We start from the raw sequence: 16,099 nt of genomic DNA, 5'->3' as shown, positions 1-16,099 counted from the left end.
TAACAGGAGAGTGAAAGTGAAAGTCTGTGATGGTGGAAGACGGGACTGAATAAAATCCAAAAAGCATGGTGGTAGAGGGCAAAAATACATTGAAGTTTGAATACTTTTTAAGTTTGCATATCAAAAGGGCGGCACGGTGGCTTAGTGGTTAGCATTGCTGCCTCACAGCACCAGAGACTTGGGTTCAATTCCTGCCTCGGGTAACTGTCTGTGTGGAGTTTGCACATTCTCCCTGTGTCTGCGTGGGTTTCCTCCAGGTGCTCCGGTTTCCTCCCAAAGTCCAAAGATGTGCAGGTTAGGTGAATTGACCATGCTAAATTGCCCGTAGTGTTAGGTGCATTAGTCAGGGGTGAATGTCGGGGAATGGGTCTGGGTGGGTTGCTCTTCGGTGTGGACTTGTTGGGCTGAAGGGCCTGTTTCCACACTTTAAGTAAGCTAATCTAAAGGGCTCTATGCTCCCCAGCATAGTTCACAAGTTGACCTATGTGCTGATGTGTTTCCCCCCGACTTGATAGAAATACCAATGGCATTGAAGTGTCACTTTATGTAAGTGTTGGGTCACACCCTGGGGAGAATGGTGTCCATCGGAAATGGCCTGGTAAGTTTAAAATTGTGCTCCCACTCTGAGCCATCCAATATGGGCTTGTTCGGTGTTGGAAGGTGAAAATCAAGCAGTGAAGATGGGAAGAGAAGGACTGAAGAAGGACTACATGAAGGCACAGTGAGGGTGAGAAAGTGGATGCGTTCCATTATTCCCTCATACATCTGCCCCAAGATGGCAGCAGAGTAGGGCTCCTGAGCTGGGGCTTGTCTGCTCTGACTGCTTTGCCTTTTCTCACTTTTTGCTAAATATTTTTGTTTTTAACCTTACATTCTGGAGTGAGCTGAGTTGAGGGGTCAGCAGCGATGGCAGTGGCTGAGGTCCCACAACCTGTCTTTTGCGCAAGCTGGCTGGTGCAGTGCCGCTGTGAGGGGGCTCCTTCGAGGTCCGGAGCAGGTGAAAGCGGCTTGGGGGCATGATGTTGTACTGGATCAGGGTTTTCCACCGAGCCGGGCCGGACGCGAGCAGTCGACGTCAAGTTGGCATCACGGAGGAGCGCGTGCTCAGCGCGGAGGAAGACCAATTTGCACGGGAGGAACAATCAAGCTCAGTGTTGGGAAGATTGAATCATCATGGAGAGTGTGAGCCCTTGTGAGGAAGCCCAGTCTGCAGGCCCATTGCTGAAGAAGGACCATAATCTTTATTTTTTTCTACTTTATATAAGAGAGACTGTAATGTTTAACTTTTAACCTATTTGTGCATAAGATGGCACCAGGAATGTGACTTTGTATACTTTTCATTGTACTCCCGTATCCCTGTATTTGAGTACATGTGACAATACACTTAATTCTAATTCTAAACCTAATTGTAATTCTCCTAAGAATTACACTGTTTGAGTAGCTAGAAGTATCCTAAACTCAGGACCATCTCAATAACTTTCCCCCGATCAGATACAAATGCAGTTAACGTTTCCCTCTGATTCAGTATTCTGTATCCCATTTGTGTACGATTTTGTATAAACATCATTTGAAATGCATCAGCTTGATTCAGTTAGTCACCTTCCTACCTCTGAGTCAGAAAAGGTTATGGTTTCCAGCCCTGCTTTAAGATATTGACAGCTCATCTGAGCATTGACCATCCTGCATGCTGCACAGTACAAGGTGCTATTTCTAAGGCAGGATATTAAACTTAAGCTCACGCGACTTGTTCAGGTGGATGCAAAAGAACCCTTTTGTATTACGCAGAGAACACAGAATCTTCCCACTGTACAGACTGACAACCATCTTTCACTCAGAAACACTTAAAAAATGAAGGCGAAAGCATAATTAAATTACTGAGAGTGGGACCTAACAATGTCGTAAGTGTTAGTGTTTGCGGTATAATGATAGAGAGAAGAGGAATTGGATATGAAGAATCTCTGAGCATGTGAAAACCATTTTATAAACACAGATTTGTCCTTCTTATTCTATTATATCAACCGGATTTATTACATCCATTTCTGCAACGAATTCCTAATTGCATACTTTGCAGATTTAGTAAAAGCCAAATTCAAATAAGGAGCATAGTTTTGCATGTGCTGCTTAAAACTTTAAAACCACATCACCTTTTATCTTTTTTATGCTGGTAGTTTGCCAAAGCCTATTTTTAACAGTTGAACGCAACAAAGTGCCTCAGGTTCTGTTCGTTTCAGTTCCTTTTTCATTCACCTTTTCATTTATATTGCAAAGAGTCTCAAAATACTGTACATGGTGCATCAACTTAGAAATACAGTCAGTGTAACTGAACAGAGCCTGAAACTTGTGGCTTGTTCAAAATTAATTCATTTGAACAAAAAGTTTGGGTGTGAGGGGACATGCTAGTCTTATATCAAAAATTAGCAAGAGATCATAGGAATGCCTGGAACATGCACATAAAGATGCTGGGCCTCAGAAGCTAGGGATCTGGCAAATTCATGATGTAAAGCATTATATTCTCCGAAGTGTATTGAGACGAACTGGAGAGAGTGAGCATCTGGGCAGGCACCCACTGTATAGCTGGTGTTCCTTGTTCACATTTGTTATTTTACAACTTGCTTATCCATTCATTAGGAGCCTTGAGTGATTCATTTGAAAGCCACTGGTTAGACCATTGTAAGTTCAGAGAAACTGAATGGAGAACATTGCACCAATTTTATGTTGAATTTACCAGCTGTACAGTCAAGCGAACATATGAATGCATAAATTAGGAGTAGAAATATCCCATTTAGCCCCTTCTGTGCTCTACTATTCAAGGGGGTGGCACAGTGGCTCAGTGTTTAGCACTGCAGCCTCACAGCACCAGGGACCTGGGATTGATCCCAGCCTCAGGTGACTGTGCAAACTCCGCACAGACATTCTCCCCGTGTCTGCATGGGTTTTCTCTGGGCGCTCTGGTTTCCTCCCACAGACCAAAGATGTGCAGGTTAGGTGAATTGGCCATGTTAAATTGTTCAGGGCTACGTAGATTATGTGTATTAATCAGGGGTGAATGCTGGGTAATAGGGTAGGGGGAATGGGTTTGGGTGGGATATTCTTCGGAGGGTCATTGTGGACTGTTGGGTCAAAGGGCATGTTTCCACACTGTAGGGACTCTATGATCTGATTGTGGCCTTCATGCTGTTGTTTATCTTGTTAGTCAAAAATCTATTGATCTCTGTCTTACAAGTATTCTGTGAACCAGGTTCCAAAGACTCAATTTAAATGAGAAACGTGTTATTTTTAAACTCTGTTCCCTGGTTTTAGTCTGTCCTATGAGGGCAAGTATCCTTTTCTGCCACATTTCCTCAGGATCTTATGTCTCTTTAATAAGTTAGTTTTCTATTCTTCTAGACTCCTGGAATGCCGAAATCCAAGAAGGTGGCTCACCATCAGCTCTTTGAGGGGACTTATTGATGGGCAATAAAGCAGGCAGCATTCTGATTTCATGAATAAATTAAATTTAAAATTCAAAACATAGAACTTGGAACAATACAGCGCAGAACAGGCCCTTCGGTCCTCAATGTTGCGCTGACCTGTGAACTAATCTAAGCCCATCCCCTGACACTATCCCATCATCATCCATATGCTTATCCAAGGACTGTTTAAATGTCACTAATGTGGCTGAGTTAACTACATTGGCAGGTAGGGCATTCCACACCCTTACCACTCTCTGAGTAAAAAACCTGCTTCTGACATCTGTCTTAAATCTAAAGCCCCTCAATTTGCAGCTATGCCCCCCGCGTACAAGCTGACGTCATCATCCTGGGAAAAAGACTTTCACTGTCTATCCTATCTAATCCTCTGATCATCTTGTATGTCTCTATTAAATCCCCTCTTAGCCAGTGATAAAATAAGAACAATTTGCTCCCAGAGCTGAACAGGCATCTAAAACACGCTGTTCATTTTGCACTTGTCTGTATCAAAGGGAGATTAGGATAGTATTGATCAATAATATACTCACTCAGACCATTGTGAAATGTTGCGAATCAACTGTTGCATAAAAATTCAGCCTCTTTGGAGGAGACTGCATCACTATCTTTTTTGTATCATTGGCTGCAGTCAACATGAATTAAGTACCTATACTTGATAGAAAACTTTCGGGCTAATGCCCGAAACGTCGATTCTCCTGTTCCCTAGATGCTGCCTGACCTGCTGCGCTTTTCCAGCAACACATTTCCATCTCTGATCTCCAGCATCTGCAGACCTCACTTTCTCCTCAAAGAAAACTTTAATCAGCTACTTTCTGACTTCATACAATGCTGTGATTATTATAAGGCAAATGTTTAGGTTTGAAATTGATACCATTTTCATCCAAATTAGATTAAATGAATTGTACCAAAGATTTTGTTTTCCCTTGGCCTCTGATCTGTTATTGCAGTCACAGTGTGCATTTATATATATATGACTTGCCAACTTTAAGGGTACTTAAATGGTCATTGGATAAACATATGGATGATAGTAGAATAGTGTAGGTTTGATGAGCTTCAGATTGGTTTCACAGATTGGTGCAACATCGAGGGCCGAAGGGCCAGTTTCTGATAACCCTCAAGATGTTGCTGATGGGGGAACTCAGCGATCAAGATGATTCCTTCTTGTTGCAGATGGTCATTGCCTGGCATTTGGTGGTGAGAAATCTATTTCTCACTTGTCAGCCTACCTGTCCCCAACTTACGACCTTGCCCCCACCCCACTCCATTATTTGCAGCTCCCCTTACACCCACCTCCAGTTCTGAAGAAGGTTTACAACTGAAACATTGACTACTCCACCTCCTGATGCTGCCTGGCTTGCTGTGTTCTTCCAGCCTTCTGCTTGTCTACCTTGGATTCCAGCATCTGCTGTTTTCTTGTCTCTAACCGACACTGAGTATTATCCAGGTTTTGTTGCATGTGGAAATGGAGTATCCAAGGAGTCATAAATGGTGCTGAATACAATGTAGTCATTAGTGAACATCCCTACTTCTGACCTTGTGATGGGGCAAAGATCATGGTTTAAGCAGCTGAATATAGGTGGGCCTAGAGCAATGTCCTGGGACTGAGACGATTGGTCTCCAACAATAATAATCATCTTCCTTTCTTCTAGATATAAGTTCCAGTCACTTTAAGTTTGTTAGGGTTCCTTGACACCAAACTTGGTCAAATGCTCCCTTGACCAGTCACTCTCACCTTTGGAATTCAGCTTTATCATCTATGATTGACCAAGTGGTCCTGACCAAATCTAAGTCATGAAGCAGTGAATAGGTTATCAGTGAGTGAGAGTCACTTGATTGCAACGCTAATTGACATTGTTTGATGATGACTCAGGATTGGCCAGGTTGAATTTGTCCTCCTTTTTGTGGGCAGGGCACACCTGTGCAACTTTCCACATTTATGGGACAGATGCCAGTCTTGTGGTCCTTCTGGTAAAGCTTGGCTAGGGTCATGGTTAGTTCTGGTGGATAAGCCTTCTGTATTACCCCTGAGATGTTGTCAGGGCCTGCAGCCTTTTGCAGTATCCAGTGGTCTTGCAATTAATTGAATTGGTTGAGGACTGGCATTCGTGACCATTGTTCCCTCTACACTGCGTGGCTATAAAGGCACCACGAGGTTACTCCGAAATTACATGCACAAAGGTGGGTGTGACCAGCATGTGACATCCCATTGTCAGCAGGTTCTGGCATGCACACAGCTTGGTGATTCGAACACCCAGCGAGGATTAGAGGGTGTTTTCCTGATGAAGCTGAATTGAATCATCTACTTCTAGCTGAAGATGGTTGGAAATGGTTCTGCCTTCTCTGTCAGACTGAAGTACTGGGAATCCGAGAGTTTTGAGGATAAGTTTGTTTTTTTTTTTGGAGCCTCCTTCTCTTGTAAATCATTTCATTGTCTCCCACCTTTTTCAGTCTTGAATTTGACCGGACAGCAGAGCTTTAACCTGATCTGATGGTTGTGGGATCACTTCGCATCACATGCTCGCAGTGCTTTGAATTTCACTTTTCTTCCCATTCACCATAAACAGGATGGATTGAAGTAAAGGAAAAGACTAGTATTGATTGCAGCTTCAGTCAAGCTTAGTGCTATGATGTAGAGAAACTGGTGTTGGACTGGAGTAGACAAAATTAAAAATCTCGCAACACCAGGTAATAGTCCACCAGGTTTATTTAGCAGCAGTAGCTTTCAGAGCGCTGCTCCTTCCTCAGGTAGCTTAGCGCTGTATGACTGTAATTAACCTTACTCTGTCCAAGGCCCCAATTCCAATGGAATATCAGCGATCCATCCTGACATGGAGAACCCCCTCAGGATACGATAACCTTTGCCCTTGAGATTGGACGTGGTCTGTAATGCAACATTAGTCTCGTCAGAGTCAAAAAAGATAAAAAAAATGCGTGTCACACACATTTACTCTGGTCAGGGGACCTTGTTTGAACTCAAGGTCTGTAACCATGAATCAAATTATCCATGAATCATTTGCTCCAGTGCTCTGGTATCCAATGAATACACATCCAAAGAATCTTTATACATGTTAGGGATGGAAAGTGCATCATTGCTACCTAATTATGAATCTATTTGGAATTTGTTTTAGATGTACTGGAAAAATACTGTCCAAATATTTAACTGCCAGGAGCTGGTTCCAAGCCGAGGCGGAATTGACAGAATGAAGGTTTTCTCTGTCTGTAAAGGACTTATGTGTGAAGTGTGTTGGGCCTGCATTTCAATCCATTTTCGAGACAGGCTTGAGTTTGCAGCCCAAACCTGGGACTAATTTACTCCTAATTGGCAGTCTCACTCAAGAGGGCCACAGGTGGGTAGTGTGGGAATTGGAGAGTTGCCAGATCTGTGCAGTGGGTCATGCTGCTCCTATTTGAGGCAAGTTGCTGGCAGACTGTATAGTGCTTTTACTGTGCTTCACCAACAGTGTTGACACTGACTTGGGAGCACTTGATGCTAATTTAGGTTGCTGAGAAAAAGCAAGTATCCATTTCCTCAATATCCACATCCCTCCTTTTGCTGAGTGGAAAATCGCTCCCAAAGAAAAATCAAAATTTCAGTCAGTTATTGCAGCTTCAGTACAATCAGCCAGAAAAATGTTAATTTTGAAGATTTTTTGGATTTATTTATTGAGTGAGAAAAGCACAGGGAGGCATTAAGTTCATTCCTTTTCAGTGGGTGGACCAGCTTATGACTCTGCAGTTGCATTTTTTAAATGAAGAAATACTGCTGTGAAGAGTTAACAAAAAGTATGTGTTTTCAAAGCCATCTTCATCCTTTCTTGCTGTGCTCATACTGCAGGCTTAATGGATTTTAAATGGCTTAACAGTGCTATCCCAGGAGATGTTGGTCCAGATGGTCTGTAAATGCAATAGGAAGTACCAGAACATCAAAGATTAAGAGATAGTCACGTTGACTCATATATTTAGTGGAATTTGATACTGGAAAATGAGTGATTATGCATTGGTACTCTGTAACTAGTCAGTAATAGCCTAAAATCTTCTTTTATTTATTTGCAGAGCGGTTATCAAAATATTTGGATGTGACATAAAGGGACAAACAACTTGTTTTGGTGTTTTTAAGACCAAACTGAAAAATAATTATAGTGATTACAAAGTTTAAGCAATGTTATATTGATGGTTGAGTACAATAATAACATTGTACTCTGCTGCAGCTGTCATTTTGTCATTTCAGATGAAAACTTTCTGGTTGCTAACTGATCGATGAATGCTGATTCCATGTATCTGGCCCTGGTATAAGCACACTTCTGACTAACGAGCCAAATACTGGGTTTAAATCATGTTTTTAAGAAACTTCGCCCTCCCTCCCCCTTCTTTTCACCCACCCATTGATTGAGGAGGGGGGCTGATGTTACATGAATAAGATTGTTCCTGGGAGAACTAAAATTAAAACGGGGATAAATAAAGATAGACTTATTCAAGTTTTGTGGTGAAAGTGAAGGAGGATGACAGGATTTTTCTTTGCATCTGGATAATGAACTTCATATATAATAAAAAGGAATCAATGTCACGCATATCCAGATGAATGGATATGCTGATATTTATGCCAAAAATGCTTGCTTCACTGGGATTTTGTTGCAGCAATATATTTTGTTTCAGGATGAATGGGACTTGCAATGTAGTGAAACTGGGTTTGAGTTGGGTGTCATTAATTTAAGAGACTGCTGCAAACGTCATGTCTGCTGAGACGAGAATTTGCTTCCAAAGATAAATAGTATTTCGTCCACCCTTCCTGTTCTTATTCCCTACTGCTTATGTTTGAAATTGCTTAAAAAGATAAAAGGTCTATCTTTAGTCAATGGATATTGGTCTCGATGGATTTTGTTTTGATGAGTTAATTGCATGACTTTCTAATGGAGGGCTGAAATGAGGAACTACTCTATGGGGATTGGAAAGTGGTCCATTCATTCTGCCTTGCTATCTGAGCTCAGGGCTAAAGTAGATGTATTTTGTTCAGTGTAATTTGAAAGAGACATGTCCACTGGGTTTATAAACTGAGTGTGTGTGGTGCTTGAGCAATTCTTAGCTGTCCCAAAAATTAATATTCCACTTCCTCAAATTGCAACCCAATTATTTCTTAAATATTTCCACATGACCTGTTTCCCTTAAAAATACATTCGGTATGAATTATTTTGCTTTTGTTTTATTAGACTACAAATTTTTGCATTGTTTCATTCCATATCCATATCCATAAGTTTCAAATGGCAGTGTGATCATATTATTCAAGACAGCTCCTGTATGCATATGGTCACTTAGAAACTTCCCTGAGTTTTCCCTGTAATTGTGACAGGAAATCAATCCACAATCCGATCTGTCCTTGACAACATTAGAAGCCAAGCTGCATGCATATCTTCGAGTACAAAGTTAAAAACAGTAAGCCTCACTACAATCATTTTGCAAGTTTGGCTCCAGTTTGATATTAGTCTGGAACACAACATGCGGTGTTGCAAATTGCATTTTTAAAACTGTTGCTAAAGGAAAAAAAAGACTGACGATTAGGAGAAAACAATCAACTGTCTTACCAGACGTTCAATTATTATAAATGTTTACAGTGTAATCTGAAAAATAATGTTGGTAGAAGAAAATGATCAGAAACGTCACATAGTTTTGGTTTTCAGATGGCTTCAAGAATGTTTTGTGTACCACATTTTGAAAATAGTTGATAACAGGAAAACATATAATCCTGAAGACAGATTTAACAAGGTATTTAACTTTAATATAAACAGATTATCTCCGATGGAAGAGAAAGAATCTCTTTACATCAGATACTGGATCAGCAAATGTTTCTGTGCTAAAACGGGGTAACAGTAACACTCATTTATTTTGCCTTCCTGTTTTGCTTCATCACTTTCAAGGACACATCTGTTCATGGTTTTATTTGGTGGGCATTGCCTAGGGCAGAGGAGGACTTGAGGACATGATGTATGTGAGGCTGCCAGTAATTGGTGTTGGAGTGAGTGGTGTTCCTGGGAAACAAAACCAAAAGGGAAGGGGAAACCCAACAATTACTCAGCTAAAATAATTTGTTTTGTGGAAGATGGAATAGTATCACTGGGAGAAATGGGGATGCTGCAGGAGGGATGGAGAGACTGGGATGGGGATAGAATCAAGGGGAAAGCTTTGAAGAGAGTCTATCACAAGAGAGTGGTAGATGAAGTAATGGAATTGGTAAATGGTGCATGATACAGCGACAACTCTTCGCAATTAGCTTATTATTCCAAAGCTGTTCCTTGTGCTAAAGTTGGAGTTTCGCCACATTTAAATGAAGAGCAGAAACCAGTTAGCTGAATTAAAAGAATATGTCAGCATTCATTCTGTAAGTGAAGAAGATGATGATAATCTACAGTGTTCAGAGTTTTTATAAAATTTAACTAAACAGCAGGCCATCACACAAACCTGTCATGAAATCTGGAAGCTGAACAAGGTCATGGGGGTATCAGGAAATGGGATATATTCCACTACTGGAACCCTCTCCATCTCAGGATTGCTGGCAAGTGGGATATTTCTATAAACCCAGACTAAAGTGGCCTGAAGGCGGGTGCTTCATCCAGAAAGAGAAGTCCCATGAAGCCTCAGCACAGTGCTTTCAGAATAGTCAACAGCTCACCTATGTATGGCTGAGCTTTCAAACCTCTCTTTAAACTCCTCACCCCACCTTTCTCCCTCATACCCACACCCCTTCCATCACTGTCCACGTAATTAAAAATATTCACAAGCCCCATTACAGCAGTTGAAAGCCAATGAATATCCCATAAAAATCTGTACGCAAGCAAACATCAGAACTGCTGTCTCAACAGATGATTACACTGAATATGTAAAAGCAGTGGGAAAGGTGCAACATTTATACTTGGCTATCGTACAAGGCTGCCCTTTGAAAAGTGTGAAATGTCATCTGTTTTTCTTTAGGTCAACTGAAGACTATTCCACTTTACAATGTTGATCCTTTCTTTGACAATGTTGCCAGGAATGGGAAGGTAGTGGCTCAGTGTTAATGTCGCTGGGCCAGCAAGCCAGAACCCCACGCTAATGTGCTGAGGACATGGGTTCACATTTCACCATGGCAGATAATGAAATTTGGATTTTTTTTTAAAAAAAGGAATTAAAAGCTAGCCTAATGGTTACCCTGAAGCCACTACCCTTTAGGGAAGGACATCTATTGTCCATACCTTGTCTGGTTTACACATGCGCTTGAGTTTTGACTGCCTTGGTAATGTGCTATAAATGCTGGTCAAGCCATTGGTGCCTACATCCCATGAACAAATTTTTTTAAAGAAAGTAATAATCCAGAAAATGTTATTTAAAAGAGTTTCTTCATCCAGTAATTCACCTTTTTGAACACAGATGAAACTCATACTGGGGCATTTCATGATGAGCTGCTATTTATTTCTTCACATTTTACACATTTCCCGCATCCAGTCCATTGTTGACAAGTTCTGTAAACAGGAGTCATTCTGGATTCGAAGTGTTAACTTTGCTTCCCTCTCCATAGGTGCTGCCAGGCCAGTTGGCTTCTCCAGTGCTTTCTGCTTTTATTTCAGATTTCCAGCATCTGTAACATTTTGCTTTTATATCCGAAACAATCCGGCCAACACCATGGAAATAAAAATAACTGAGCTGGGGTAGGCTCTCAATGAGTACATAATACTGTCGGCTCCATCCATCAGTGGAGTGAATGGACTCGGGGATCTGTTCACTGATCCACTCTCTTGAGAAAGGGCTGAGGACAGGGATAGGGGCACAATCTCCAGCTGCCAAAGGTTTTTGTTTTGGTCCTGCTTCCATTTGATCTAAGCTGCTGCCAAGGACATCCTGCCTCAAGTCACGGAACAAGATCAGTACTCAGCTATAGGGGCTGATGTTGTTATTGGCAGATTTCAGTAGAATGGACTGTTTATTCCTTCAGTAAAAGGTGTAAACCTGCCTTTCCAGCTTTGGAGAAAACAGTTCTTCGTTAGATTTTCATATTCTAAAGACCATAAAAGAGACTGTACAGAAAGGTATCACATTATACCGAAATTGTAAAATCCCAGGATGTAGTTTATTTCATTGCCCCATCCCTAAGTGCCCAGAGGGCAGTTTAAAGTCAGTTGTGTTGCTATGAGTCCGGAATCACATGTAGGCCAGACTAGAAAATGCCAACAGTTACCTTTCCTAAAGGGCCTTAGTGAACAAGATGGGATTTTCCTGACAATCAGTGGTTTGTGATCATCATTAGACTTTTAATTCCGGATTCTTATTGCACCAGTGGGATTCAAACCTAGGTCCTTAGAATATTACCTGGATCTCTGAATTAATAGTTTAGTGAGAATACCACTAGGCCATCACCACTGCCTATAATATAGTTAGTTTTATTACTTTGCAATAGTGACTGCACTTCAAAAGCATCGTATTGCTTATAATTCATTTGTTTGTTCAAAAGTGGTGAAAGCCACAGTATAAATATGGATAATTAATTACTTCCGTTGTTTCTCACTTTGTAGAAAAGCCGATTGTCTAAACCGCTTGGCTTTTTAGCATTAGTAAATGTTGTGAGTGAATCTGTCTGTAGGTTAAATCAAATTCTCCTCTTGTTCATTACTCCATAAATTCCCTTTTGGTTTGACCTGCTGAGCCACTGTGACTTCTGCCAAATATATAGGTGTCAGTGCCAACCCCTATATCCTTGTTGATGCTAATCTATTCCTGATAATTCAGTCAGCTCCTACACTTTAAAAAGAGAATCCTGCTGACGATTAATTCAAATTAAGTAAAATCAGCAGCACAGCAAAGTGTTCAGAAAATCAGAAGTCCAAATCAAGTGAGTCTGCTGTGGGAAAGTCAGCTGCTGTGAGAGATAAAGGAGAGATTTTTTTTAAAACCATATGACAAAAAAGGCCAACTGTGGAATGAATAAATCTAATTTCCATGAGCTACCATTATCTGGATTTCCTGAGGAAATATTTTGCAGCTTTAATTATCTAATATAATACAACAGAAGATGTTGATCTGCAGTGCCATTTCCTTTGGCTTAATGTTGCACCTTTTGTTTTTGCAGGAAATTATACACCACTTTCTGAAGCAAAGGCAGAAGGTGGGCTACTTAACACTGGGGAAGGCAACATATTCCTTTTTTTTAAGGAAAGGCAACTAGATAATGAAGCCTCCATTTTCCAATGCCGTTTATGTTTTTCTTTTCTTTTGCCAGGCGCAGATCAGCTGTAGAGACAGTAAACTATGGTACAAAGGCAACTCCTTATCTGGAAACCTTGGACGTGACTCCTGCCACAATTTGCGCATTGTGAAAGCTGCTCAACTCTACACTGCTGCTGCACAAGGCAAGCTATGGGGAACGACAGCCAGAACCCAACGTGTCTCATCAACGATTCATTCAAGTACACCCTGTATGGCTCCGTGTACAGCATTGTATTTATTCTTGGGTTGCTGACAAACTGCACCTCACTGTACTTCTTCAGCTGCAAAATGAAGATGCGCAATGAGACCACGATTTTTATGACCAATCTTGCTGTCTCGGACCTCCTTTTTGTCTTTACACTGCCCTTTAAAATCTTTTACAACATCAACCGCCACTGGCCCTTTGGTGACGGGCTGTGCAAGGTCTCTGGGACAGCGTTCCTCACGAACATATACGGGAGCATGCTGTTTCTCACCTGCATCAGTGCCGACCGATTCCTGGCCATAGTTTACCCCTTCAGGTCCAGGACCATCAGGACAAGGAGAAACACCAGCATCATCTGTGCTGGAGTGTGGCTTCTGGTGCTCAGTGGGGGAATCTCTGCATCTCTATTCTCCACCACTAACAACCGGGGCAATAACTCCAGTACCACCTGCTTTGAAGGTTTCTCCAAGGCCACATGGAAAACCTACCTGTCCAAGATCACCATATTCATTGAAATAGTTGGATTTCTTATTCCCTTGCTGTTGAATCTGACCTGCTCCTCATTGGTTCTGAGGACTCTGAGGAAGCCAGAGACATTGTCTCCAATCGGAGCCAACAAAGAAAGGGTACTGAAGATGATCATTGTGCACTTGTCCATTTTCATAATATGCTTTGTGCCCTACAACTCCATCCTGTTTATCTATGCTCTTGTGCGCTCACAGGCAATCGCAAACTGCTCCTTGGAGAGATTTGCCAAAACCATGTATCCCATCACTTTGTGCCTGGCTACCACAAACTGCTGTCTTGATCCCTTCGTTTATTACTTTACATCGGAATATTTTCAGAAGTATTTCAACATAAGGCCCTGCACCAAGCTCGATTCCATTTTCAAAAGTGAAACACCACTAACAATCAAGGGAGAGGCACTGACTGAGACTGTAAATAAGAATGGAGCCAATATTCATTTAGAATCTCAGTTTTAAGCTCATTACTTGGATGACTGACGATTGCGTTCAGGACTCTATGACGACATTTTGTCTGTAACAAATGTTCTGTGTGATAACGCTGCAGGATTTCAGAAGGAAAGGGTGGAATTTTCCCCTCCCCGTTGCAGCAAGAGTGATGGCGAGTCAAGTGACAAAATAGGGCAGGAGTGAAAAAGTCAGATTCTTGGAGAAGAGAGGAATGTTTCTGATTTCCCTCTCGACTGGTGACTTCAGAATCTCACCCTTGAGTGGTGACTGTTATATTTCCACACGTTAGTATCTTGTTAAAAGAACCAAATTGCCCTAGTTACATCCCACTTCCAATTCTCCTCTCCTCCACTGAGAAATTAGATGGTGCAAATTCCTGACAGGTTAAACAGATTGGGCACCTACTGGCTGCAGCTCACCTCATGCATGTTCAGGCCATTATTTAATTGTATCTTCACAATAACATTCCCGCATGATCCACATCCACTATCTTCTTTGATCCTTCATCCACACCAATCCATGCCAACAAACCACATCTTGCCTGCTCTCAGACCAACTCTGTTCTTTATCTCATCACTCCTTCAATGCCACTTTGAGTGAACAGATGTTGTGAAGTATTGCATTCTGGTAAAACAAACAAGGGTATGACCTCTACAATAAATGATCAGGCCCTGAGTAGTTTTGCAGATCAGAGAGACCTATGGGTACATAATTCTTTGACATTTATGTCTCAGGTAGACAGAATGATTAAGATGTTTAGCACACTTACCTTCATTGCTCAGAGTTGGAAAGTCATGTTGAGGTTGTACAGGATATTGGCGAGGCCTTTTCTGGAGAACTGGATGTAATTTTGGTCACCCGGATAGATAGTATGAAAAATACTATTAAACTGGAGAGGCTTCAGAGAAGATTTAACCAGCATGTTTCCAGGAATGGAGAGTTTCAGTTATAAAAATAGGTTGGAATGTTTTTCTTTGGAGTTTGAGGGGTGACCTTTATAGAGGTTTATAAAATCATGACGGGTATAGATAAGGTGGGTCTTTTCCTTAAGTTGGGGGAGTTTAAAACGAATGGGCATATTTTTAAGGTGAGAGGAGAAAGGTTTAAAAAGGACACGAGGGGCAACATTTTTCACACAGTGACTTGTGAAAAAAGTCCATGCGTGGAATGAACTGCCAGAGGATGCGATGGGTCCAGATATGGTTACAGTGTTTAAAAGACATTTGGATAAGTACATGAATAGGAAAGGTGCAGAGGGATATGGCAAGTGGGACTAGTTTAGTTTGGGAACATGGTCAGCATGGACTGGTTGGACCCAAGGGTCTTTTTCCATGCTGTATGACTGTATGACTCTATTCTGCCAGGTCATATTGTGTGCAGGGACAGTCACACATAGACAGAGATGCTTTCATGCTGACATGAAAAAAAAAACACATCTTAAAACTCTTAACTCGCTTTCTGAACACGCTCACATTTTATCACTGAGTTATACAACAGGGGCTTGACCATGTCTAGTCCAGTTGGGCAGAGGTCAATGGTCAAGTGCAAGCAGTGCAGGGATTTCACGGAGGTCAGTTGTGATGCTCAGTTCATGCTGCAGTGAGACAAAGGGTAAGATTGATTAGTATGGAAGTGGATGGAAGAACAGCTAGTGATGAATGAGCAGATGATTAGACAGGAAGTGCAGAGGGCAGGAAGGGTCAGTAGATGGAGAGAATGAGGTGAGTGTTGAGTGGCCATGATGCAGGTGATAGTATGAGTTGGTATTGTGTGCACCTTGGTGAGATGAGTGTGCAATGACCGAGTTAGAGTGAGTGATGTCACGGGGAGTGCGTGGTCGCAGAGAGAAGATGGTGCCCTGTTGGCGTGCAGTGACCTTGAGGCAATGCGGGACACAGCCTGTTGTGGTTTACTCTCCAGGACTGGCTGCGTTTATTAGCATGGTTTCTGTTGCTGGGTGGTCCGCAGGACAAAGCAGTACCCTCCTCTCCACCAGGCCTGTCCACCAGCACCTCCTGTCCTACCTTGGTGACGTTTACAGTGTTGAGTATTGCAGTGTGAGGGGACATTCAAGCGTCTAACATGGCAAGGCCTTTAAACATGGTGCCGAAGTATTTAAACCGGAAGGTTGCTGCAGTGGCCAGCACTTCCTTCTCTCTGGCATTTCCCCACGAAACACACCCAAAACCAGATAGCATTAATTAAACAGTGAAAAGCAGAAGGTTGGA

At 41.8% G+C, this 16,099-nt stretch overlaps 1 protein-coding gene across 1 annotated transcript in view; it reads left to right on the top strand.

Annotated features, from left to right (window-relative positions):
• lpar4 (lysophosphatidic acid receptor 4) overlaps positions 1 to 15,015 on the top strand; it is a 49,495-nt gene extending 34,480 nt beyond the window's left edge. Inside the window, exon 2 of the mRNA XM_043704455.1 lies at positions 12,706 to 15,015. Coding sequence (XP_043560390.1) covers positions 12,843 to 13,880 — 1,038 coding nt within the window. The 5' untranslated portion in view covers positions 12,706 to 12,842 and the 3' untranslated portion in view covers positions 13,881 to 15,015. The remainder of the gene's footprint in view (positions 1 to 12,705) is intronic.
• The last annotated feature ends 1,084 nt before the right edge of the window (positions 15,016 to 16,099 follow it).

Source organism: Chiloscyllium plagiosum, chromosome 15, assembly GCF_004010195.1.
Source record: "Chiloscyllium plagiosum isolate BGI_BamShark_2017 chromosome 15, ASM401019v2, whole genome shotgun sequence".
NCBI lineage: Eukaryota > Metazoa > Chordata > Chondrichthyes > Orectolobiformes > Hemiscylliidae > Chiloscyllium > Chiloscyllium plagiosum.
This window is presented reverse-complemented; position numbering and strand designations above follow the sequence as displayed.